Here is a 25,852-nt window from a genome sequence, read left to right on the forward strand (position 1 = left end):
CAGCGGTTTCCCTTTAATGTCTCTTGTGGTTTATCACTGTATCTCTCATTCCAAGATTTTATTCAGTATAAATTTTGTCCATCCCCTAGGCTACATTTCGAAAATTTAACATATTTTTAGAATTATTTATTTTTAGCCATACCTCAAATTGTTAGTATTATACTGTCTTGAATGATAAAAGTTTTCCCCTAGAAGCGCTAATAGAACCCTAGAGCGTTTAACGTAATTGCACTCACGAATGACGCACGCCTTCAGTTCTAATTCACGCGTATACGTCTTCCAATCTTAGGGTTTTTCCAATGATGTCAATTTATATTAATATTGTGTCTGGTCTGCTCTTTCTTATGACAATTTAAAATAAATAAGCTGACATAAGCAAGTTTGATATTGGGTATAAAAGGTTCATTTTGGGCAAGTGCTAGTTCAACCAATATACCAAAAAACTCTGGGTTTATTGAGGATTTAGAGTTAAAATTTGTTCTTATTTTTTGTGTGTTTTCACGTTGGAAAGATAATTATGAGTGGAAAAAGAAGACGTGGACGGATGAATTCGGATGAATACAGGCGTTTTGCGATGACACGGTTAGTTAGTTTTCCTTTTAAAAATATAAATTTTGGAAGTCTTAGTCTAGTCGCCCCAATTTTAATGAATCAGAAAAATGTTGCAGAGTCAATTTTTACTTGCATTCCTATTGGCTAAGGAGTATCGCTGCCTTGTGTTATTTAATTGGTCTATATTCTGGCTCAAAACATTGAAAAAACCATGTATTGTTGAGGCTCTCCTAACCAATCCCCATAGCTCGTACTCAGTCCCTTAGTTCACTTTTTCAAGTTTGCAATCGCTCTCGAAAGATTTCTCGCTTTCTTATTTTGTGTTGATCAAAAAATGATGGAAGAAAAGCATAGGCTTAGAGAGAGAGGGGGAAACTCAAATACTTGAGTGTTAGGAAATGTAGGGAGTCAAGTGTATTTACTGCAGAAGATAAGTTAAAGTTCGTAGATCTGTATTCAAGAAGCCTGAAAGAGGGATGTAGGACAAATATTTCTTAGATTGTTTACCTTACCGACTTGAAATCTCCTGCGTTGCTTCCGATACTCTGAAAGCTTCGCTTTTGGGTTTTGCAAAATTTTGGCTCAGCTTGGTCAATTCCTCCAAATTTTTAATTATAGTCTTAAAAAAGTCTCTTGATTAATTTCTTTGTATTGGAAAGTCATGAAGAAGTGGAAAGGGTGAAAAAGTGAACAATTACATGATAATATTTCCAACAAAAATTTTGTTAATCGTTGATATGCGCAAGCTCGATCATGCTGTGAGCTTCATTGTTTTCATAATTTTAAAATATTACGCGGTTCTAAACCCACTTACAAAGGGAAATTGAGAAAAAAATTGGGAAAGAGAATAATTTAGGGAAAAAATAAGTTCTTTCATGAAAAATAATTGTGTGATTTATCCATTTTTTTGTGCGACAAGAAATATAATGTATAAATATTGAACGAGTTTTTTAGATTTTATGTATAAAAAATATACCCCGTAAACTTGAGAAAAAGGCTATCAATTTATTGGGGTTTTCATGAAAAAAGGCTGTTAGCTGTGGGAAAGGATTTTTGGTTTTTCTTCTATTTTCATCATAGATAGTCTTCAATCTAATTGTATCCAATCTATGTTCTTTCCTCTTCCCTTTTTCTTCTTTCACTTAAACAAGGCACCATGGCGTCTTAAAGATGTTTTATTAACGACCATAAAACGCCTAGTGAGACCACTGAGTTTTCTTAGTAAGGGGTCCAACAGGAATACAACTGTTAATAAATTCTTCCTCATTTTCACTTGTTTTCTTCATTTTCCTTAAATTCATTTCTTTTCGTATATTGTTTTTAGCCGGGATTCTCTTTTCCAGTACTATGGTGTTATGTATGTTGCTTTTTATATCCTTTTTGTACCTTTTTCAGTGATTGCTAGTTTAGATTTTACTTTGAGCATCCTTCTTTTTGGTTAAACGATTTGGAGGGGGTTGGGTTCAAGAGAATGTAATATGATGAAAATGATTGACTATAATATGAAGTAAAACACTTCTTGAGTTTTCTTTTGTTGGAGAATCGAAAGATTGTCAAATTGTTTTTAAAAAGTTATTTTGTAAGTCTCAGCCGCCGTATAGAGAAATTGAAAATGTTAGCAAATTTCCCTCCTGGATACATAATCTATCATTAATATTTCTAAACATAATGCAGGAATTTCAAATTATAAAGATAAAGCCGAAGAAGTCTTTTCGGGTGAATTTGTATGGTTAAAAGCTGCGATGGGTCAATAATAACTACTAAAGCGACTCCGTCTCACCCTGGATTTATCCAAAAGAGTCATGGGGAAATCTTTTTAAAAATCTTTTCCGTTCTAGACGTTTAATCCGTGTATACAAAATGTAAACTTTCATCAGTTCGACGGCATTCTCTTTTTCCTTTCATTGCATATTCATCAAAAACTTGAAAGAAAAAGTGAAAAGAAAGTCGAGTAGCAGCGCCATAGCAATTCAACGCACAGATATCTTATAAAAACACAATAGTGAGGTTAAGTATACCGGGATAATCACGACGACGGACGAAAAATGTAATAGGCTAGTGGAAATACGAAATTTGATTGGTTGAAACTCACTAGCCTGTTAAATTTTCGTTCGTCGTCGTGATTTTGCCGATTTACTTAACCTCACTAATAAATGGAGTTCTCGCCCCTGTCTGAAGCAAAATAATGCGTCATCATTAAAAATAAACCAAAGCTCGGTGCAAGAAATTTGTTGAATCTCTCGTCTCTGCTCTTCGCAATGACAAATTTTTGCTTTTGGATGACCAAATTGGCTGTGGTCTATTGTTTTCAAAAGATATCGCATTATTTTGCTCCAACTTCCGAGACTTCAGAAAAATAGAGAAGCTCTATTTAGTGTTTTATTTAGATATCTTTGATTTTACTTACCATATTACTGTGATCTTCGACGTGTCATTCAACGATATTAGCACTTTTTTCTTTAATATTTCAAACTCATTGTGGTCTGGTATATTAAAATTAATTAAGATGAGAATACCTACTGAGCTTTTTTTCTTACTCAGCTCTATTCTGTGCAGCATCAAAACATAAGAATTTCATTACTTTTAAAAAGATTTTTGTCTAGGACAAATGGGTTGACTTCTAAGTACATAGGTAAGTTGTTTTGACGCAGTTGTTTTATTGCTAGAAGGGTTATTGGATTTGTAATTAAGTTGAAACCAGCTTGACAAAGATTCGCCCAAAAATGTTAAGAAGTGAACTCGTTTGGATTTTTTATTTAGCGTTCTATCATAAATGTATTCCTATATCATAAAATTTCTAAAATACTAAAATGATAAAAGTCTGTACCATATTTAATCACCTCTTTAAAAAATTGAATTTACTATAATAATTATCCTTTGAGCTATATATACAGTGGAGTCTCCATAACTCGAACACGAACGGGGAGCACGAGTTTAAGGAAATTTCGAGTTGTGGAGTAAGGTTTATAAGGCATTGCTGACTGAATGTTCGGCTTAAGTCGACATTTTAAGTTATAGAGGTTCGAGTTCCGTAATATTCTAAAGAGTATTTCTGCTTCTCCAGCCAGTGGAGCCACACGTCCTCTATTGAAAAAGCTTACGCGGGGAAAGAGCTTTCAGCTCCTCATTACCATTCCCATTAGGGAGACATATCAACCGGGGCCCTAACCTTAAAAGCAAGAAGTTTTAAACCTATCAGTATCGTTTTTTGAATCTTCTTTTCGTTTCCAGAAATCGCAATTCAGGAAACCAGTACACCTCTCTATATTGCCAACATACAATTCAGTTAAAAATAATCTAGATTTTGGCTAAAAATCCTAAATATCTACTATATAGAGAATTTAGAAAAACTAAATTTATCCTAAGTCAGGTTGAACCACAAATTCAAATTCTGGATACTGAGGCGGATTAAGTTGGAGTGTTGGATAATCATCCAAAGCTATTACCAAAAGAACATTTAAACCGGCTTGCAGATAATTCTTTGGTACGAACAAAGTCTTTTGTGGCCCTTTTTCTTGCCAAAATCGACCCAAGTTATACATGTTGAGATAGACTTGACCCTTATTGAAACCTTTCATTCGTAAATATGTATCAGTGGTGTTTTGTAGGGCGAAAAACGATTCCCAAACAAATTGGTATTCTTTTTGTGTTGATTTTATCTGACTAGGATATCTATCCAGGTTGTTTTCGATCGGTAATATTGGTTGGATTTTGAATTGATCTTCTTTGCGATTTTCACTATCTTCAAAGAATCTATCCATCAGGTCTGATCCTTTGGTGGTCTTTCCGATATGATTCTCAGCAGGAAAGTTTGGGTGATTCTCTTCCCAAATGGTTGTATCATTAATATTATACTGCTTCCATCCTTTCAACGTTTCATTGGAATCTTTGAATCTCACATCTCCACATATTCCTTTACATTCTTGAAGATAATGATATCCTTTGGGTGCATAAGCTGCTCGACCTTGGTTAACTACCAAAATATCCAACTCAACACCTAGTTCTATCTTCAACTCGTAGTTCTTGACCGCTTCTCCAATACTAAATTTATAAACATTATCAACGACGAATATAGCTTCATCTGACATTTCTTTGAAAACCAATGTTACTGTTTTATTCTGATATTTTGGAGGGATTTGTGGTGTATAACAAACGAAGCCATAACCAAGACCGAGCTCGGACATTGGTTTTGGAGAATCACTTTCAATAACATTTAGACCCCAATAGACTAAGTATCCTTTAAAATCAACAAATGTTTTCAGTGGTGGTACTCGTAAAGCTCCTTGAACCAGTTTTGAAGTGTTTGCTGGGACTGCAGGTAAAGGATTTGCATTGAATTGTTTCAAAACTTCTCGCATTTTGAAATACTTCCAGGTCGTGTCACCAGCTTCAGATAAAGGAGCATCATAGTCATAGCTGGTTGGTGATATCAATCGAGACCCTTTAGAACCTATATCTACACCATTCATGAAGCCGAAGTTTGTTCCTCCGTGAAGCATGTATAGATTCAAGGAAGCATTTGTTGTTAAAATATCTTTCAAGTGTTTTGCAATGACGTCAGCACCACGTCGCTGATGAGGACTTCCCCAATAGTCTAACCAGCCTGTATAGTATTCAGAATTCACAAGGGGTCCTTTCGTTTGATATTTCCGCTGTTGTGCAAATGCTTCCTCCGGCGTAATCTCAGTTCCGAAATCAATAGTTGCAAAGATTTCCGGAGTTGTTCCGCAAGACATATAGTTGTCCGTATACCCATCTGTTGTAAATAGAACTGTATCTTCACCAAAATATTTCACATATATACTCTTGAGAAGTGAAAGATATTCTTTATCGCATGCATAATAATTTCCATATTCGTTCTCTACTTGAAATGCTATAATCGGTCCTCCATTTTTGTACAGTTTCATTGCTAATCTTGGAAAAAGCATGTCAAACCATCCCTGAACATAACGCATATAGGTTGGATCTGAAGTTCTCATTTCCATTGTTTGTTCATTCTTAAGGAACCATGGGAAACCTCCATACTCCCATTCAGCATCAACATAAGGTCCTGGGCGTAGAATCAACAGCATGCCTTCTTCTTGTACCACATCTATAAACTTCAATAAATCTTGTTCGCCATTGAATTTGTATACCCCTGGTTCTGGATTGTGGAAATTCCATGGTATATAGGTCTGTATAGTGTTTAAACCAAGTGCTTTTGCTTTTTGTATTCGATCTTTCCAATAGAACGAAGGAATCCGGAAATAATGTAATCCACCGGAAATATACCGGAACGGCTTTCCATCTTTAAGGAAACAATCATTTTGATAGTCGATTATGAAGGATGGTTGACCACGTGATTTTTCATTTGATGGGTCGTGTGGCAAGCAACTAGCCAATAATGTAAGAGACAAGAGAGTGTAAACCCATAGTGCTATCTGACCGTACAATTTCATTTATGGAGAGTCGTCGACCAATGTGGTCCGTAGCCGTGTCCGTTTGAGAGATTACCTGAAAAGAGAAGAAATTGTATGAAAACTTCAGAATTATGCGTTAATTATGCCCTTGACTAAAGTAGAAAAATATACTTGTTTTTGTCATAAATTCACGCGTGCTTTTAAGAATATACCCTTCCTTTATCAACATGTTCTTGCTTCGCCATTTGTCAACAACTTAGTTGAGTTTAAATGTTTCATGAATATGTGCTGTATAGTTGACCATAGAAATAAACCACATGACTTCTTGAGCCCCAAACTTGAATTGACTTTGATGAGAGCTAACTCTCACCACAAGAGGCTTGTACTGCAAACAAATAGCTAGGAATAAACTAACTGTGCCTTCCTATTAATAGAAAGTTTTCCAGCAGCAAATCTTATTTTTTCTAACAAGGTCTATTTTTTATTCATTTATCATTTTTCCTTTGTAAAACACTATCCGTTCTCACTCGATAATCGCGATTCCCTTCTATACAAAGATTTTTGATGATGAATTAAAAAAAACTTTTCATATAGACATATTATTATATCATACTTTTATTGATTGATTTTTGTGTCGATATTCCTTCTGCTACCAATTTTTGTAGTAATATGTTATGAGAAGTTTTCTCAAAAACAAGTGACCTTCTATTTTTGCTTCACGTACAAACTTGTCATATCCCTCATTCCAACACTTGATGCCTGTCTTGGATGTGTTTTTGATATCTTAATATTTTGACAACTTTTATTTGGGTGATTGAGAAACACGGATTGAATATTGTTCCGGATCAGATTACACGTCGTTCGGATTTATGGCACGCACCAAAAACTTATCATGAATTCCGGTTTTAAATGATCTAATAATCGAAAAACACCGCTTATCATTTGAATTTGTGGCATTTTTGTCAGAATTTAACTTTACTTAAAGGGGTAATCCACTTTTCTTCTAACTCGCTGATACTTCTTAACTCCATCGAAAGTATGGTTTCTATTTGGCGTCAACTGAAGTGTGGTGGTGGAGGAAGGTAAGGCAATCATTTCATATGCCGTTAGACTACTAAAACTGATAAAAATCGTTTCACTGGATAACTATAACTATGAGTCCTACGGATGCTGAAAGACCTGAAAAAATCTGGACATTTGTGCTTTGATAACTCAATTGATTTTCCTAATTTGACGATTTATGCTCTCCATATCTTTTGACATAGGCAGTAATAAATAACAAACATCGAGAGATGCCGCAGGTTGAATTTCAGAGAAAGCTAAATTATGATACTCACAACTTTGTGGGACATTTTACTAAAGACTATAGCTTTGATGTCGATGATTGGAGGTGAACAGCATTTGTGTTGAGTTGAAAGTTTTCGAGATTAGGATGTAACTAACACTCACTTGCTTTGAAAAGTGGAGGGGCTGGTCCCGGGGGGGGGGGGGGGGGCTTAGGCAAAATCGGGGACGGGGACGGGGACGGGGACATGCCGCTGGTCAGGGTCCCTTTTGACTCTGAAGATATCTGGCAGGGTCCCAAATTTATTTATTTATTTTCAAAATGTGCATCTGATAGGTCGATTTTTGGTTATTTTGTACAATTTTCAGGGTGGAAATCAGAAAATTTTCTGCTTTTTCCTCAGATTTTTGGTCATTTTTGCCGCTTTTTAGGGTGAGAAAAAGGGAAAAGATTTCAAATTTTCATATTGAGATTGACAGGGTCCCAATTTTACCAAAAATTCATATCCGACAGGGTCCACATTTCAAACTCCACCGGCACGTCCCCGTCGGCGGTCAAAGTTAGTGCCCCCCCCCCCGGGGGGCTGGTGCAAGAAATCAATTAAACGCGAAAAGAGTAAAATTATTTACTCAAGTGGGGCGCGCCCGCGTGGCATAAAGCGACCGTTTGCCAATTTCTATCAGATAAGACGGGAAGTTTCAAGTCTAGAAAAACATTCGAAATATTTTGTTTTGGTAGTTCAAATCATCGATCAAACGGAAATCTGCGGAGTTTGTCATCTTTTGATTTTTTTAGAATTCTTAGATTCTTTCGGGATTTTTTTCCACATTTCAGACTTTTTTCATTGATTTTCTAATGTAGAGGATCTCATTTTGTATTAGTCTTTCGAATTCATTAAATCTGGAACTGGTGTACCATGAAATACCTATTCCCGGTTTAAAAGTTATATTAAAAGTACGATGTTCCTCCCAGTGTTTATCTGATTATTTGAGTTCTTTTGTAAGATTTTTATACTTTTCTCAAACATGTAAAGTTTCCTCAGGAATTGAAATTGTTTAATTGAATTGTCATTACATCATTTGCAAACCGTTTTCCAAAAGGAAAAAGTGATTGACAACATATCAAACATTTTCTCATTTCGTTTGATGTCCGTTCTCGGTGCAGCTCTCTCGCTTCTAATCAAAACATTGCAGCTTTTATGGTAAACCCCAAAAGCCAAAAATGCTTGGTGGTTATGTTCGTCTACTAGACTTAAAATTTAGTTTTTTTATGATAATTGGGAAAAACTATAACCGAGGTAACTATACTTTGATATTCTTTATTTCAGGAATATGAATACCAGTGAAGAGGATCTCAACTCCAAGTTTTTTGGTAAAGATTCTGACAGCATTAGTAGCGATGAAACATTAGCACCAGAACAAGTTGAAGCCTGGCTTGATAAACATGAAGACTTTGTTGCCTCATATTATGCACGAAAAGCTAGTAAATTTTTATTGGATGCCTTCCTACGTACTAAAACGAGTAATAGACCTGCAAGTAGGACAGGATCGCCACTCCCATTTGGATCATCTGGATCAGCCATAGATATCGGTAGAAATGCATCACCTTTAGCATATGGAGGAAATGCACCTGCATCTGGTTGTAGTACTCCAAGAAAAAGTTCTGTTGATACAACTAGTGGACTTCTTAAACCTTTGATTAGTCACATTGATGGTATTCCAAGTTTTATACGATTTGAAAGATCTTTGTCGAGACCAAGGCATCGGAAATCAAAAGAAGAATTGAAAGAACTTAGGCTTGTAGATGAACAAGCACTCTTAATGGAACTTGCTACAGACATTGCAAATGATTTAGAAATTACCAGTTTATGTCATAAAATTCTTCAAAACGTTAGTATTTTAACAGACGGTGATAGATGTTCTTTATTTATGGCTCAAGATTATGGCCCAAATGGACAAAAAGTTTTAGTTTCCAAAGTATATGATGTAAATGCTGACTCCAGTGTTGAAGAGGTTACCGATAAAGAAACAATTATGGTTCCCTGGGGTTGTGGTATTGTTGGATGGGTTGCTGAAAATGGAAAAACTCTAAATATTCCAGATGCCTATTCTGTAAGTATAATTCAGACTGACGTAGGCGTATAGTGGTATGGTGGTTATCATCCTTAACTCCTGCCTGGGAGGTCCGAGTTTGATAGTTGTTTTGGAGAACGCAACGACCTATTGAATAGTTTTAATTACTCCACAGCAGTTATATCTAGAGACAAGATAATTTAACACATTTTTATTGGCTGAGGAAAAGTAATGTATGTGGAGTAATTTGTTATTCAACAGGCTGTCGCGTTCTCCAAAACATATATACCCACCGTGTCTCTACAATTCAAGTGGCAAGTGAATATGCCTTCACCCATTTCATGTGTTAACCCATGCCATGCGTGAGCATTGCTCTCCCAGTGTCGTTCGAATTTCATGGTATATGCCATGGCTTGGCAGCTCTCATCTGTCAAGTTGCAATGTCTGTCAGCGCCGTGATTCCTACTCCTTTGTGGGTAGGACCCATCCCGCATGCATTCGTAGGGCTCATATCTAATTCAGACTGACATCAGTTTTAAGTGTCAGATTGCTCTTGTGATCTTTTTCTCTGAATAAGTAACTTGCATCAGTGGAGGCTAACATGCATAGCCTTCAAATGAATGACCTGGCTGGTCATTAAAATAAACTATATTCAGCTCCGCTCACAGCTCTACTCTACCATTTTTGTTTTGATTTAACTTTGTATTTTAATGACCAGACAGGTCATTCATTTGAGGGCTATGCATGTTAGCCTCCACTGATGCAAACGTTACCCACTCTCACGGTATGTGATAGGGAGAAAATTGAGACATAATGGTTATGATGTGGGCTACTTTTCACCTTTTTGTAAGATTTACCGATTTGGGCAAATTTTATTTTCCTGATGAGAGAAAAAAATTTGGCGTGATGACTAATATAATGATGGGTGCCACTGGACTAGCTGTAAACAGAATATGCCTCAGAAACTTGTAAACAGAAAAAATGTAATCAGAAACAGTAGATATACCTTGTTCGTTAAATGATACAGTTGTGTTTCACCGTGACATACTGAAACCATCAGAGTATACTACAACCCCATATTTTGCAAGATTTTCAATTTGTATTAGATCGTAGTATACTAAGAGGTCATAGTATACTGATGTTGTAGTATGCTAAGAGCTAAGAGACTTTTTCCTCAGTGATGATGTACATACTATTTTGGCAAATAATTTTGCTTATATGTTTAAAATATTTAGGATAGAAATATTTCAAAAGGTAGACCAAGAGCAAAGATTTCTACACATTGGCCATATACCAACTTTTTAAATGATTAGCACCTAATTAATTCTCTTCCTTTTAAAAGAATAAAAGTTATCGAGGTATTTTTCATTGTTGAGGGACCTCTGAAGATTTATATGCACTTGATGAATAGAATGTTAACAATGATGTTATAATATTAATGTTATGTTTTACTACTAAAATTTATGGCCAGGTCTTAGTATGTTACAGTTAAACGTGAATATATGTCAAAAGAAAAAAATATGAAAATTATTATGTAGGGGACATTAGGCAAGCAAGGGGCATTACACAAAGTTATGGTATAAAAGGAAACTTGTCCCATGAATAAATTTTCATGCATATCAGACCATCATTTTCTTATACACAGGACAGTATAAATTGTTTTAGAATTTTATGTTGGATTTTACATCAAAGTATTTAACAATGTGTAGTTATTTCTCAGTGACTGAATTGTTTGTTATAAAATCACTGGTTGGTGATATAATTTAAAAAAAACTTGTCATATTCTGAAAATTTTACATTTGTTTGTAAGGAAACACAGCAAGGGACTTCATTCAAGTATCTTATTTAATTGTTATTATTCTAAGTTTAAAAACTAAATGGTTCTATTCACTATTCATCTATCAATTTGCTTTTTTATTTTATTTACTTTTTACAACTCTATTTTTTCTTGTCAAGTTTTCAGTTTATTTAATTTGGCATAGTTCTGATAACCCTATTTCCCAACATTGATGTACTTTTTAATTAACTAAAACTGAACCTCCCAAAATTTGAACGTTGAAAACTCTTTTACTAAAAAATACTGGAGCAAAAATAAATTATCAATTCACAAAAAGCAGCAAGAAGAGCTATTTTCTTGATCATCTATGATTGTTTACATTCAATAATAAATTATTTCTTTTAGAAAAAATATTACACAGCTACAATAGCTAAACTGCAAATAAAATAAGTTCAACAAAGCTTTCTGCAATAAAACTCATACCATAAAGATACCCTGATAACCTTATCCAGGGGATTAGAATACAGAATACTATTCAACAAATAAAACCAGATTTTTCTGTAGCCCTTTAAATCAATATCTACCTCACTTCAACATTTTGGTATTGTTACCAATTCAACTTTTTGAATTTTAGAACAGAAATTTAAAAAACCCAGTGCTTTTCTACTGCATAGGAGTATTAGGGTTTGAGAATGTCTGGTGTGTTCAAACTTGACCTCTGAAAAGCTACCCTCTAGCCTTGGAGAGACTGAATTTTGCAAAAAAGTGACCCTTAAAGACAGGATTTTTAAAAATATTCTTCACCTCAGAGAGAGAGTCTTTTCGTTTTGAGTGTGACTCTTTTTTGCTACTGTGTTGAAACCACCTTCAAGGGAATTAGGTCTCGCTAGGGATATCGTTTACTCATGGTAGCAAGTACTTAAAAAAAAAGTAAACGAAGTTTGATTATCAGTTCATTTAGGAGTAGTTTTGAAAACTCGTTTCAATTACAATGCATATTTTTGATGCACTTCAAAATTCGCAAATGATCACTTTCATATTAAAAAGTTAAATCAGTTAGAGTTAGATCAATAAAAGCATATTTTAAGCAAAATATTTAATGATATATTTTAATTTATAGGATGATAGATTCAATAAGGACATTGATAAGAAGACTGGATACTACACAAAAAGTATTCTTTGTATGCCAATCAAGGCAAACGTTGACGAGGTAACTTGAATGTTTCTGATGAGTTCACCTTACTTTAAGGACATAGTTTCGAACTTAACCTGGCAAAATAACCATAAGGAATTGGCAGAAATTTGACTATCTGAAAAATTACCTGTTTAAATTATATATTGTTGAATTTCACTAGGATGGAAATTCCGAAGTAATTGCTGTTGCACAAGTTATGAATAAACAAGGTGCCACACTAAACCATGCATTCACAAGAGAAGATGAAAAGGTCATTAATTACTAAGGGTTTTTATCATTGTTCATAGAATTTATATTTTGGCAAGCAATTCATTTAAGTGGGTTCTTTCAGTGAATTACTTGTGTATAATGTTGTCCAATGAACAACCACGTTTTCAAAGGTTTGCCACCCATAATTGAATCTTATTTTTTACAAATTACTCCTCAACTAATAGACAAGTAGAACTTTTAAATGGAAAAAAAATCATACCCAAGATACCTGCACCACTGAACTGTTTATTTGTATATGAATTTTTGACATGTTGCTGTTGATTTCCTTGAAATCCGCAATATTTTTTTATCACTTTCAATTTAAAAGCCAATTGATGTTCTTTTTTAAAGCACTTTTTTTATGATCTGCAGATAAAAATATTAAATCTAAAGATAACATTAGAAAATAAAATACTGTATTTTTTTACAAATACCTAGAAAGATTGAATATGGATTTTTGTGATTTCTCTTGTAGATTTTCGAAAGGTATTTGGTCTTCTGTGGCATTGGTATTTGTAATGCTCATCTCTTCGATCAGCTACAGCAAGAACTGAAACGAAATAGGGTAGGTAACACATGTTTTCTTTTTAAAGTAAATTATCAGTATAGGATTAAAAATCGTAAATCCTTGCTTGATGATTGATATATAAATGTTATATTTTCATTAACTCTTTTAAGTTAGCTGTACATAAAAACTAGATATTAAAAATGATAATTGTTTTTAAATTATTTTTGTTGACAGGTGTTATTGGATTTGGCGCGAGCCATTTTTGAAGAACAAAGCACATTACATGACGTGGTCCATAAAATTATGATGAACACCCAATCTCTTTTACAATGTGAAAGGTGTTCTGTCCTTTTGGTTGATCCTTCTGCTAAGGTATTAAGAAAAATCTTCTCTTGTGGAATGATCTGATTATATAGTACTTTTCCTTATTTACTACAATAATAATACAAAAGGTTATCAACGAACTAGTTACTTGTCTTTTTGTTCAAAAATAAGCTTTTTACAGTTTTGAGATTAAATCTATATAGTCCGGCGGCGAAAAGGGCTTTTTTGCATCAACCCTTACAAGTAGTAAATATGGGTTTTTATTTTATTTTCTCATTATATGGTCCCTTGGGACCCCAAAACCGGTTTTTGCCAAGCTGGCAAAGCTGGGGAAAATTTTTTATGGGGGCTTGAAGGGGGGTAGGGTCATTTTAGCCTGGGGGTCCTTAGAAAGTCGAATTTTGAAGTTCTCATTTAGCTAAAACTGATTGTGCCATCAGATAGAGCTTGAAGAGTAGATCTCCAAAATGGGGTCATTTGTCTCATTTAGTGGACTTAGTCCCCCGGAATTGGCCGATACGTCTTTAAAAATACAATATTTTGTGCTGACGTCAGCATTTTTGAGAAAATTTTCAGCGAAAGATTCCAGTTTTAACAGATGCGTCTCGAAGAGTACTATCGATTAGAGGGCTCATTTATAGGGTTTCCTAGGCTAGATCATGAGATATTAGAGTTTGAAATTTTGCTGACTCAGCAGAAAAGGGCAAAAAACGTTGAAAAACGCTGAGTCAGCAAAATTTCAAACTCAAATATCTCACGATCTTGCCTAGGAAACCCTATAAATGACCCCTCTAATCGATAGTACTCTTCGAGACGCATCTGTTGAAAGTGGAATCTTTCGCTGGAAATTCTCTCAAAAATGCTGACGTCAGGATAAAATATTGCATTTTTGAAGACGTATCAGCCAATTCCGGGAGACTAAGTCCGCCGAATGTGACAAATGACCCCATTTTGGAGATCTACTCTTCAAGCTCTATCTGATGGCACAATCAGTTATAACTAAATGAGAACTTCAAAAATCGACTTTCTAAGGACCCCTAGGCTAAAATGACCCTACCCTCTTCAAGCCTGCATTAAAAATTTTCCCCAGCTTTGCCAGCTTGGCAAAAACTGGTTTTGGGGTCCCAAGGGACCATATGATGGGAAAATAAAATAAAAACCCATATTTACTAATTGTAAGAGTGATCCTGGATCGCCGCCGGACTAATACGTCAAATGGGAGAAACGTGGTCAAGTGATGATTATCGCTCTATCATTGAACACCATTTTCTTCACTTCAGGGTTTATTTTCAAAAGCTTTTGACTTGGAAGCAAGATATTACATCGATGAAAATGGATCAGTTGAAAGGAAACAATCATGGTAAAAACTGAACTAATTTTCATCATTTTTCTAAATAAATGTAGATATTAGACCCTCCACATCACTTTACTCTGTTTGCTACTCTTACATCAAAAACACTCTACTTTTCCTGTTTAGTGGGTCGTCTGAAGTCAGATTCCCAATCAATATCGGTATCACTGGAACGGTTGCAACCACAGGAGAGGTATTATAGATGTTTCTTACTTAATATTATAGGTGAAATAAAATTTTGCAAGAAAAACTTGACCTTCTGGCTTTATGCGACAGCAGTCGAGTATATTTCTGTCGTTCATTATTGCCAGTTCACTAGTAGAAGAAAAACTACATACTGCAAACATGAGTGGTGTGATTCTAATTTTATTACCTTACTGGCTTGTTTTCATTTTATTAGACATTGAATATTCCAGACGCATATGAAGATCCCAGATTCGATCCTTCAGTAAGTTATTCTTCTTAATTTAATGATATAATTAAATTGGTTTTTATAGGCACCTACTTCTTGTTTTGATATTTTCATTTGAGAAGGGTGTGATACCTTTTACATAAGTGATCAGTTAACCAAATGGTACTACACATCTAAATAAAATACCTGTTTTGAAAACTTCAAGATTCGATAAAAATACTTAAATTGGTTTCCAAGATAGTATACTGTTAATACTGTTTCCTTTTTGTTACCTCAGGTTGATGGCGGTTCAGGGTTTAAAACGAGAACAATTTTATGTATGCCAATCAAAAACTCAAAGGGTGATATCATAGGTAATTTATATCTTGTTCTCTACACTCTTGTTTGCTCTTTTCGTTAGGCTTATTAAAGGACCATTGAATTAATTAACCAATTGAATTATCGAAATTTTATGTGATATAATTGTTCAGTGTTTTTATGCGTTGTAATTAGTTAAAACGATTTGGCTGGAGCACAGCCAAGCAAATGTACTTATGAAAGGGTTTATAGGAAACTTTGGAATATATTTTTGTTTTGTCTTTTTGTAAACTATTTAGGTGTTGTTCAGTTGTTGAATAAAATGGATGGAAAACCATTCAATCCAAATGACGAAAACCTGTTCGAGGTATGTCTAGATATATTCGCTTCAAGTCTGCACTCTTTCTTACCATGACGTGGAAACCACTCTCAAGGGAATTAGTCTCATTACGCTCACATGGTTTCTACATGGTAGTAAGAATTAATGCACACTTTAAGCGAATAGACTGTGGATCTATTCCCTTAGATTTGAGGTCAACCAATATTCATGAAAATGTTCAACAAAATATTTTGATATTTCACGCTTTCTGAACTATGACTCTTCTATATACAAAATATAATATTCAAGTTATTGTGTCTTCTTTTTAGGCCTTTGCGATATTTTGTGGAATGGCCATTCACAATACCTACATCTACGAAGAGTGTGTGAAAGCAAATGCAAGGCAAAAAATTGCTTTGGATGTAAGTTATCAATCTATGCATTACTACTGTGTCCCCTTTATATATAAAATGTAAAGGTTAACTATGATTGCAAGCCTTCACTGCTGAACTTAATCTATTTCGAAAAAAATTAGATGAAAATATTTAAATCTAATCTGCGCAAATTGAAAGGATACATGTCTTCAAAGAAATTTTTTTTTTTCACTTTCTAAAATAGATCTCTGGTAGCGCTACCTTTATAACATCGTATCAATTATGATAGAGGTTTCATCTTTCATTCATAGGTGTTATCGTATCACGCAACGGCATCTGATAACGAATCTGTTCATCTCGTTGTAAGTGGGCCATATCTTTATATTATCGAATCCTTTTTAGTGAAGTAGACCAAACGTAATCTGCCAAAACTAAATCGCTGTTCACTATGGTGGACTGCTAGCTTCTCTAAAGAACATGGAGTACGGCTCCTTAAGCAAATTTTATGTTATTTGCAGAAATTAAAAGCCATATTTTATGTATATAATATCATGTGGCTCAAATAATTGCTGCCCAACTATTTATTATTAGGAGATTACCTGGCAAGTAGGTGTACGCAGTTCGTCCTTTGTAAGACTCGTAAATACTGTGTACTACATTTCGTACCTTATAGCCTTGTTATCTATGTCCTCGTAATCCAAAATTCAATCATTCTGCTCTTTGGATTTGATTCTAATCGTTACAGAGTAAACAAAATATTTTCAATGTTTCTAGAGGGAAATCGTACCATCGTCCAGGACATTTCATTTGAGAGAGTTCAATTTCGACGATGCTGTTCTATCAGACCGTGAAACGTGTCTTGCTACTATTCGAATGTTCCAAGATTTACGTTTGATTCAAAGATTCCGAATTGATTATAATGTAGGTAGCTCTTCAAAGGGTTAGAAATTCCGAAAATTCATTTTGGGAGGCCATCTTTGCTCTGATATTCTTGCTCCAATTAAAACTTTAATAGCTTGACTTTACAAAACATTGTGCTGGTACATTTTGTTGAAACGAAACCTTTCCAATTCTCGGACTTACGTCAAATCTGATGCAATAGCTTGCTTGTTTGTGAGCCACAACGATTCTACTGTTCTATTAAGCCATAACGTGTTAGCATGGTCTTAATTGAGCACTTTAATTTCGATACATTAAAAACATAAATCACTCGCTGACACTTCACTTTTTTACATTCAGGTTTTATGCAATTGGGTTTTGACTGTCAAAAAGAATTATAGAAACGTCATTTACCATAACTGGAGGCATGCTTTCAATGTGGCTCAGTCAATGTTCTTATTCTTAAAGGTAATTTGATATTCTGACCTAAAAAATTCATTCGAGATGGAAATTTTTCTTCACAGTCATGATTGATAGGATTCATTTTCGAGGATTTTACGTTCAAACCGTGAAGTTCAGTGAAGTCTTCAATGTGTTCTTAAATTATTTAAGAATTTTGATCATACTGGCAGTCATCCTAGATTTTGATTCGTCATCTTATCAAAAAAGATATACGTCTGTCAATCAAGCTACTAGTAGGCATCCTTCTTATTTTCTTTTTCCAAAGAATCAATTCTTTTACCATAGGAACTGCAAGAATTCAAGGTACATTTTACAGACGAAGAAAAATTGGCCTTATTGGTGGGATGTTTATGTCATGATCTCGATCACAGGGGAACAAACAATACTTTCCAAGTCAAGTAAGCATTATTATTGACTGTGTTTTTACTCCCAAAAGTCAAATTTTCGAACAAATAATGCATTACAAAGTCACACAGAAAATGTTTCCTCCACATCCTTCCTGCTGCTCGACAAGGCGCTGCGCGAGAACTTAGAGATTTACCTGGCATTTACGTTTGACACATTTACTAGTTTACTTTTTGAATTGAATAAAAAATGGATCTTACACTTTCTTTTGTGTAGGAGTGCTTCGCCTTTGGCTCAATTGTATGGTACATCTGTCATGGAACATCATCATTTTGATCATTGTATCATGATCTTACACAGCTCCGTAAGTTTTAATATTGCATTACCACAACCTCTATAACCATAATCTCCCTTTTACCTAATCCCTACTTGCGTTTTTTGTTTTTGTGAATCAGTACTACCATTATAGCCTCAATTGCTAGCTAACTAGAATAGAATGTAGACAAGTCATGTTGTGACTTTTGGACTTTTTAAATATAAATAAAGGATGAGAAAATATTGTGACTTGAAGGCTATGAAAGAAACAGTGTAAAAAAAGTAAACAGTGTAAATAAACCTGTATTAAAACTCAAATATATTTTTTGACTTGAAAAAGTTGTCTTGTATCCTCAGATAAGAAACCCTTAAGCCAAACAATTTCTATTTCTCAAAAATGGAATCTTTGTTCTACTTTTTATATTTCTGTCTCTGTAGGGAAACGAGATTTTCAACACTTTATCACCAGAAGAATACAATTTGACCATCAATGTTTTGGAGCACGCAATCTTATCTACGGATCTGGCTTTGTACTTCACGTAAGTCTTCAATTATTTTTACCACCTTCATTATGCCATCCTTTATTAGCTCTAGTTTAGACGGCCGACTTTCTGCCCTGTTTATTTTAAACGTTAGAGCTGGCAGAAAATTGGCTGTTAAAATCCATATTCCATATGAACAGCCCCTTAACTTGAAAAAGACTTAGATAGAGAAGGCAATGCATTGACGTCAAAAGAGGCCAACGGATTGATTTTGAACGGTCTTCTTTAATCCCCTTTGAATTAACACTGAGAATATTATGGGTAAACGTAGACCGTCTAAACCAGGGCTTATTTTTAAACTTTTTTATCTCTCGAATTGTCTAAATTCCTGATAGTTCTGTTAAATTACTGAAGCATCTATGAAACCAAGAATATCTGATTCCAAATTTGACTCGCAGTTGTTTTCCATCATTTAGGAAACGAAACGACTATAAAGCCATGGTAACCAACCAATCGTTCGAATGGGAAGATAACAGTAAACGTTCACTACTGAGGTAAAATATACTATTCAAGGAGAAGCGAAACTCGCTGTTTCATTGGACTGGACTTTCGAATTTTTATAATATTTCTTTATGTATTGGGCAATCCTAGAAAAACTTTTACATATAGGAGGGTTTTTCCCCATAGACAGGTAACGAATCCACCCCTTCGTACGTGGTTGATTTCAGAACTCTTCTTGACTGTGTACTCTACCCCCATGAACCGATTTTATCGGAAAAACCCATTTTTTCGCTAGAGGTTTTCATAGAAGCTTGTGTCGTGTCAATAAATGATTCTGTATTTTTGTTCACAGGTCAATGTTGATGACAGCCTGTGATATTTCAGCTATCTGCAAACCATGGAAAGTTCAACAAAGGGTGAGTGAACTGATTATGAATTGCAAGTTTTAAAGCTAACAATGAAATGACACGACACTTACAACTTATATTCCTCCAACAAATGTGATGCCGTTTAAGGGCGTTACTCTCCTTGAAGGACCCTTTTTATTGCCTATTTTTATAGGCAAGGTTTTAGATAACTCTTTTCATGTTTTTCCAGATTTTCAAAATTTAAACTCCAAAAAATTCCTTAACAAAGATGAAACACCAAAGGCACGTATATTTTCATATTCAGAATAACAATAACTATGACTTCTATAGCTATTCGATGTTTTACTCTTAGGTTGCTCATTTGGTGGCGGAAGAATTTTTCCAACAAGGCGACTTGGAATTGAAGAAACTCAATATGACTCCTATCGTAAGAATCAAATTTTCAGAATTCACTTTTCAGAATTTGAATTTAACACCTCGAAAGCCTCAGCTCGTTATTACATTCTGGATACGGCCTTAACATTGACTAAAAGACTAACACACAAAGGCTATTCCAGGAAATTGCCAACCACGATTGGAGTCTATGCCCGATTGAACCGCCTCTATGGGTTCTATGAAATCGTACATGGGTCGCGGCGCTTCTAAGGTCCCTACGGTATCCAGTCAAAATTGAGCGTGGCGTAACGCCCCCTTCCTCAGAAATGGCCGATAATTTGTCTCTTATTCGAAAGGCAGTCGAAAAATTACAAGTGGTTCGATGTTTTTATTTTTAAAGGGACATAACAGTACATGCGAAATTTGTAAACAAACTGTATGCAGCGGGTACAAAATCAAAACAAATGTCACATGTCAAAATAAAAAATCAAACCAAATATGGCTAATTTTGATTGTTCAATTGTTTTACAAGTTTGTTTTGGACACGTGATTTTAATTGTTCTCTTTAATGACACGTGGTTCGCGCAATGTTTACATTTTGCTACTTTAATGTCCCTTTAAATGAAAAATTTCCAAATTATCTTTTAAGGAAATGATGGATCGTGCTAAAAAAGACAAACTCCCTCAAATGCAAGTTGGATTTATTGATGGTGTCTGCCTCCCTATATACGAGGTATAAAGTATTACGGTTTATAATAAGTGATTCGTCGCAGAAATCATTATCTATCTATTCCATGCACAAAAATCACATAACAGGATTTTGAATACAAACTTTCATAAGCTATTTTAATGAACCATGTACACATCAAATCATAACAGAGAGACCTGATACTTCTATATAAATGTAACAACGCGAATTTATACATGATAGTCAATGATAGCATTTTATTAACAAAACTATTTTCATTTCATAGACTTTATCTACCCACTACCCTTACTTCAAACCTTTGTTGGATGAATGTTTGAACAATCGTAAACATTGGAAAACGCTGGCTGACGACAATATCAAACGACAAGGAAACAAGAAAATCGAAGAGATAGTTGATTAAATGAGTCAAGAGGGAAAGCAAGTCAAAGGTAAGCGAGGCAAGGGTACTCTCAAATATCTGATAAACGAGAGGATAGATAATTTCAAAGTGTAGTTGGTCAATTGGTAGCTATGATTTCTCGAATTTTTCACGTTTTATTAATTATTTCAGAACCGTTTCTTCAATTCCTCGAGGTTAGTCCTTTTTCAAAAGTGAGATTCGAATAGATATTCTTTGCCCTCGAATAACCTTTTTTTACTGTTTCAAAACAAATTTAAGAGAGGGATATGTATATTTTCAAGAGAGTCAATCAATTTCTAAAATCATCATTAAATTTCAGGCTGAAATTAGAAGACGATCACGTGCTTTGATGTTGATCAGTTCTCCAATAAACACGCCTTGCACCTCTGGTAATGATCAATGCTCAGCGACACTAATGATATGCTCAGCGACACTAATGATATGCTCAGCGACACTAATGATTATATCAGAAACGTTTCAATGTCATTGGGAGAAATGATGTTCTCCTTATGAATAAAAGAAGACACACAGCCGAATTTCTATAAACGTGGTGGTTCAATGCTGGAGAACGTCAGAACCAAGATTGCACCCCGTCATTTTTTGGATGATTCTATATTAGAATTAGTTACAAACTACTTTATTTTTAAAGACATACGACCAGCACTGAATGTCGATAAAAACTGGCATACAACGTTGATTCAACGTTCATCCAATGTTAAATGGACGTTGTGAACATTATATAAATGTTGAAACAACCTTCTGTACCAGCTGGCTAGCCTAGGTTTCAGTGGTGTTAGAGAATACAGTAGCCTAAAGAATAGAACACAAAATCAACAATAATAATAGGCCATTCCATTTCATATCCATACATGGGGTGGAAGAATATTTTCCCGAGAAAAAGTTCCAGATGGTGCTTTTTCATTTTTCCAAGGGGGTAAAAGACTGATTTCTCCAACCCCCCCTTCTGTATGGTTCTTTAATGTTCCATCGATGGCCCAATAAAACATTGATTGCTAACATCAAATTTGTTTTGACCTGTTGATGCTTTTTTGCTTTCAAACAGAATTCATAGAACAATGATTTTTGGTGTTTTGAATTTTTTAACACTACTGGAATCTTCTTAGTCTAGTAAATAGAGTGTGATGTCTTGAGTAAAATTTCAGTCGACCAGAGTTTAGACTAATGCACATAATTTAATATCAGGACTTTAGTTTCTTTTCGTTTTTTTAGGAATTATTTAATGAAGGAAAGAAGATAGATTATAATAAGATGCACAATATTATTATTATGTATTATTACTGAATGACTTTATTATGTTATATTTTGTAGATTGAATAGTCCAAATTTATCAAAAAGTGAACAATTTTATAGCTGTTGTACCAAATTTAAATGATCATTTCTTCTAAAAATTAAAGTCAAAAATAGATACATTGATATGCAAAAATTTTGAGAATTAATAAAGTGAATAAACACTTATCTGTAACTGTACGAATGTTACAACATCATTACAATGGTATTATCCTGATCTAAATAATAGATTCTTTCTTTGTATAGTATAGTATATCTCACCCCAGTACCCCGTAATATTATTGCACCAATTTTATACAAGAAAAATTATATTACTATTTTACTATACATCACTCACTGTACTATACGCGTGTAAAGTTTTTATGTTTTGTTTGTTTTTGTTTGTTTGATTTTCATCTGCTTCTGTTTCGTTTTTCCCTTTAATTTGTCTTTGTTTATTTAATTACCCCAAGAAAATTAAATACTTGAGACTCATTGCATATGTAGCTCTGTAAAAAATTTTATCTTTATATTTCTTTTTGACAGATTGTTTAAAATATCTTCGCAAATGATGAAATAAAAAAGCATGAAAATACTTCAAATGTATTTATATTCTGATTTATCTCAAAAAATCTATATTCATCAATTTTTCTGCTCAAAATTCATTCCAGTAACACATAAGTTATTAAAATTGAATCAGAGGCTAATGAAATTTGAAATATTTATTTCAAAATATTTTCAATGCGGGTCAATGCTGCACCTAGCTGCTAGCATCAACAAACGGATAGCGGTATTTCGAATCCGAAAAAATATGTTCTTCAAAGTATATTTTACTATAATTTTTACTTGCAATATTTAGGGGCTAAAATGAGGCATTATCTTACTTTGTGACAAGAAAAAGTTACTGTAATACCGTTTTCACTTTTTGGACCTACCTGGAAATGTGACAGCACCCAATTTTCGAAATGAAACACTACACTATTCTTATTGTACTATTAGTATACAGGCTCTTGCTGTATATTATATTGAAAAAGAGATTACGGAAATGACGGACTGTATAAGTTCTGGTGAGTTCAATCACAACAAAGAACACAGATTTGATCTGTAGCTTACACGCTACACCGTATTCTCAATCTTAAAAATCCTTGAGTGGATTCATTTCGGCCGGGATCACAATTCCCATAGAATTATTATTACCTTATCATACGAAAATAAGTAGACAGATAATCAACGGCCTCGAAATTAAAACGCAAAAAATTAACACGAATTTTCTTTGCTTTTTCAAGGACAGCATGGCCGGTTTGAATTGAAGGGGTGTTTCAAATTACATGTCTACTTATTTCCGTGAAATAAAGTATTCTAGATCAATCCCTTTTTGTTATGCTTCCAGGGAGGTACCAGGTTTGCCGGATGACAGATGGATGCCGCCCGACTTTTAAAAATCGGAAACTTTTGGGTCAAAGATTGAGGGAAAAGTCGAAATTTTGTCCTTGTTTGTATCTTAAGTTTTGCACGAAGTCGAGTCTCGTTTAACTTAAGGAAACTGCTACAAAGAACAAAGAGCGTTAGAACTTTACAAGAAGAAGCTTTTAAGTTCGAACCATCAATTTCTTTAAGGTCTTTTAGGTACTAAACAATGGACGTAATGTTAAATTCTAAATGTCTCCTCCAAGGCGAAAACGTTATTAAAAAGAAAGTCAACGTGAAAGTCTTTGTGTCCGTTTTGGGTACAAAGAGACGATTTCTAACGATCAACATCATTTAAAAACACTTAAATGAATAAGCTTTTCACTGAAATAATTTGATTTGAAAAGAAAATTTTCCACTATCTCATCAATTTTGGCAACATAAAAAACATATGTTTTGGCTTATCAAAAGATGTTTTACAGTCCCTAAGAATCTGATAAAATTGTCGATGTGCAATATTTCCAGTGCGACGATTTGGGAGGTCACTTGCTACTCCTGAGGGTTGTACCCCCGATAGTAGGTTTGTAAGGTGACGGGAATGTATGAGCCAAAAATCGAATATCGACACTAATAGATTAGAAAGATTTGCGTTTTTTGGGACCCTTAGAGAGATTTTTCAAAATTTTTTGTCGATTTTCACTCGATATTTGTCAAAATTTCTAAAAATCACGACCCTTTGAAAGAGGAAATTTAGATTTTCGTGAATTTTGGACCCTTTCAGAGACTCAATCTGCTTTTAATGGTTTTTGTATCCTTTTGAGAGACTTTCGAGGATGTGAAAAAGGGACCCTTATGATACCCGGCACCCATTTTGCCTAGGTACCCCCCTCGGGATTGTATTCAGAATGAACGAGAAAGAATTGTGAGGTTTGATAGTTTACAGGCACTTTGATACAAATTTTCGAGATGATATAATATCATACCAATCAAATCATATTAGGTTGTACCTTAAATATAAGCTAGCAATGAGCATTACTTTATGGTCAGCGGCATGATGGATGAAAAACTGCTCTTTGTTTGCTAGGTGAAAAAAAGACCGAGGTCCTAACTGATTGGTTCAAGAAAGCAAAAGCACCCCTTAATTTAAGTAGATATATGTGTACATGCATTACTTTTTGACAACTTCTGTGACCGCGGGGGACACACTTAGGTAAAATTGGGTACGTGGACGTGCCACTGGTCTTAGTGTCCCTTTTTTAGGTTCTGAAGGTATCTGACAGGGTCGGCTTTTGATTATTTTTGGATGGTGGAAAAGGTAAAATTTTAATTTTTTTGTCCACTTTAACTCGTTTTTTTCACTTTTTAGGGTGAAAATGGGAAAATTCTTCGGCTATTAGTTCTGACATGGTCACAAATTTACCAAATATTCATATCTGACAGGGTCCACTTTTCAAACTCCAGCGGCACGTCCCCGTCGGCCGTCAAGATCAGTGCCCCCGAGTCCTGTGGTAATATAGTGTTTCAATTCTAGTAAAGGTTTTATTTGACCACCTTTATTAAATCAAGTCACGTAAGAATAATGCTTAAAATATTATCACAAGTTTGAACTTTACAATCAATGTGTAGAAAGTTGCTCAAACAATGTAACATAAAAACACGTAAAAGCGAGTAAATATGGGATAAACATAGAATGAAGCCAATTTTGCTAAATATCTTTGGAGCCTGTAGGTCAGTTACTGGTTCTTTTATAACATTTAAAAATGCTGCGCTTGGCTTTTATTTTTAGTAGCTGTTGGATTGTAGCTTGCAGTGAGTCTCTTAACTTACTGTAGCTAGGTAAAACTTTATAACAAAATGGGCCTAAAAAGATAATCAAATAAACAAATTCTCACTGCAAAATTTTATGCTAATTTTCCCCACTGAATTTTCTGACTGGAAAACAATGGAAAATCAATCTCCATCGAGTTTCAGTCAGTTATTTTTACCCCGAATGAGTGAAAGAATTCTACCGGGCCTGCGAGAAGAGGGTGTTCTAATAACTCAAAATAACCTGTATTCAGCGGGATCGATCCTAAAAACTTGTGAAAATGTGGTCCTTCCCTTCCTTCCAAAGATGCATGCAGTGATACAGACGAAGATTGTGCACGATTCAAAGATTTGTGCGGCGTGAACAGTTATGTTGACAAACACTGCGTCAAATCATGCGAG

General features: G+C 34.6%; 1 protein-coding gene and 1 pseudogene across 3 annotated transcripts; one reads left to right on the plus strand and one right to left on the minus strand.

The window, feature by feature from the left end:
• Positions 1–453: 453 nt before the first annotated feature.
• On the plus strand, positions 454–22,585 carry LOC136818763 (dual 3',5'-cyclic-AMP and -GMP phosphodiesterase 11-like). 3 transcript variants are annotated; one of them, XM_067075003.1, is made up of 24 exons: positions 454–582; positions 8,564–9,347; positions 12,206–12,295; positions 12,441–12,530; positions 13,005–13,094; positions 13,272–13,409; positions 14,642–14,721; positions 14,839–14,905; positions 15,113–15,160; positions 15,402–15,477; positions 15,721–15,788; positions 16,070–16,162; positions 16,426–16,476; positions 16,889–17,035; positions 17,354–17,461; positions 17,741–17,853; positions 18,077–18,164; positions 18,554–18,654; positions 19,074–19,151; positions 19,451–19,514; positions 19,819–19,893; positions 20,491–20,574; positions 20,816–20,978; positions 21,270–22,585. In XM_067075003.1, exons 1-23 carry the CDS (start codon positions 518–520, stop codon positions 20,948–20,950), a joined length of 2,733 nt encoding a protein of 910 aa, XP_066931104.1. In that variant the 5' UTR covers positions 454–517; the 3' UTR covers positions 20,951–20,978; positions 21,270–22,585. The 3 variants fall into 3 exon arrangements, with proteins under 3 accessions (XP_066931104.1, XP_066931105.1, XP_066931106.1); XM_067075004.1 differs by lacking the exon at positions 454–582 and adding an exon at positions 3,096–3,184; XM_067075005.1 differs by lacking the exon at positions 454–582 and adding an exon at positions 6,914–7,033.
• Positions 3,828–6,649, minus strand: LOC136818764 (beta-galactosidase pseudogene; annotated as a pseudogene).
• Positions 22,586–25,852: the final 3,267 nt, after the last annotated feature.

The sequence above is a fragment of the Clytia hemisphaerica genome, unplaced genomic scaffold (assembly GCF_902728285.1).
Source record: "Clytia hemisphaerica strain Z4C2 unplaced genomic scaffold, Clytia hemisphaerica genome assembly, whole genome shotgun sequence".
In the NCBI taxonomy this organism is placed as follows: domain Eukaryota; kingdom Metazoa; phylum Cnidaria; class Hydrozoa; order Leptothecata; family Clytiidae; genus Clytia; species Clytia hemisphaerica.

What these genes read in the sequence shown, in the direction of transcription:
- LOC136818763 (XM_067075003.1), top strand. Translation starts at nt 518, where the DNA reads ATGAGTGGAAAAAGAAGACGTGGACGGATGAATTCGGATGAATACAGG. An exon ending in TCACAAGAGAAGATGAAAAG is followed by an intron (nt 12,531 to 13,004) that starts GTCATTAATTAC and finishes TTTCTCTTGTAG; the next exon opens with ATTTTCGAAAGGTATTTGGT. An exon ending in CGGTTGCAACCACAGGAGAG is followed by an intron (nt 14,906 to 15,112) that starts GTATTATAGATG and finishes TCATTTTATTAG; the next exon opens with ACATTGAATATTCCAGACGC.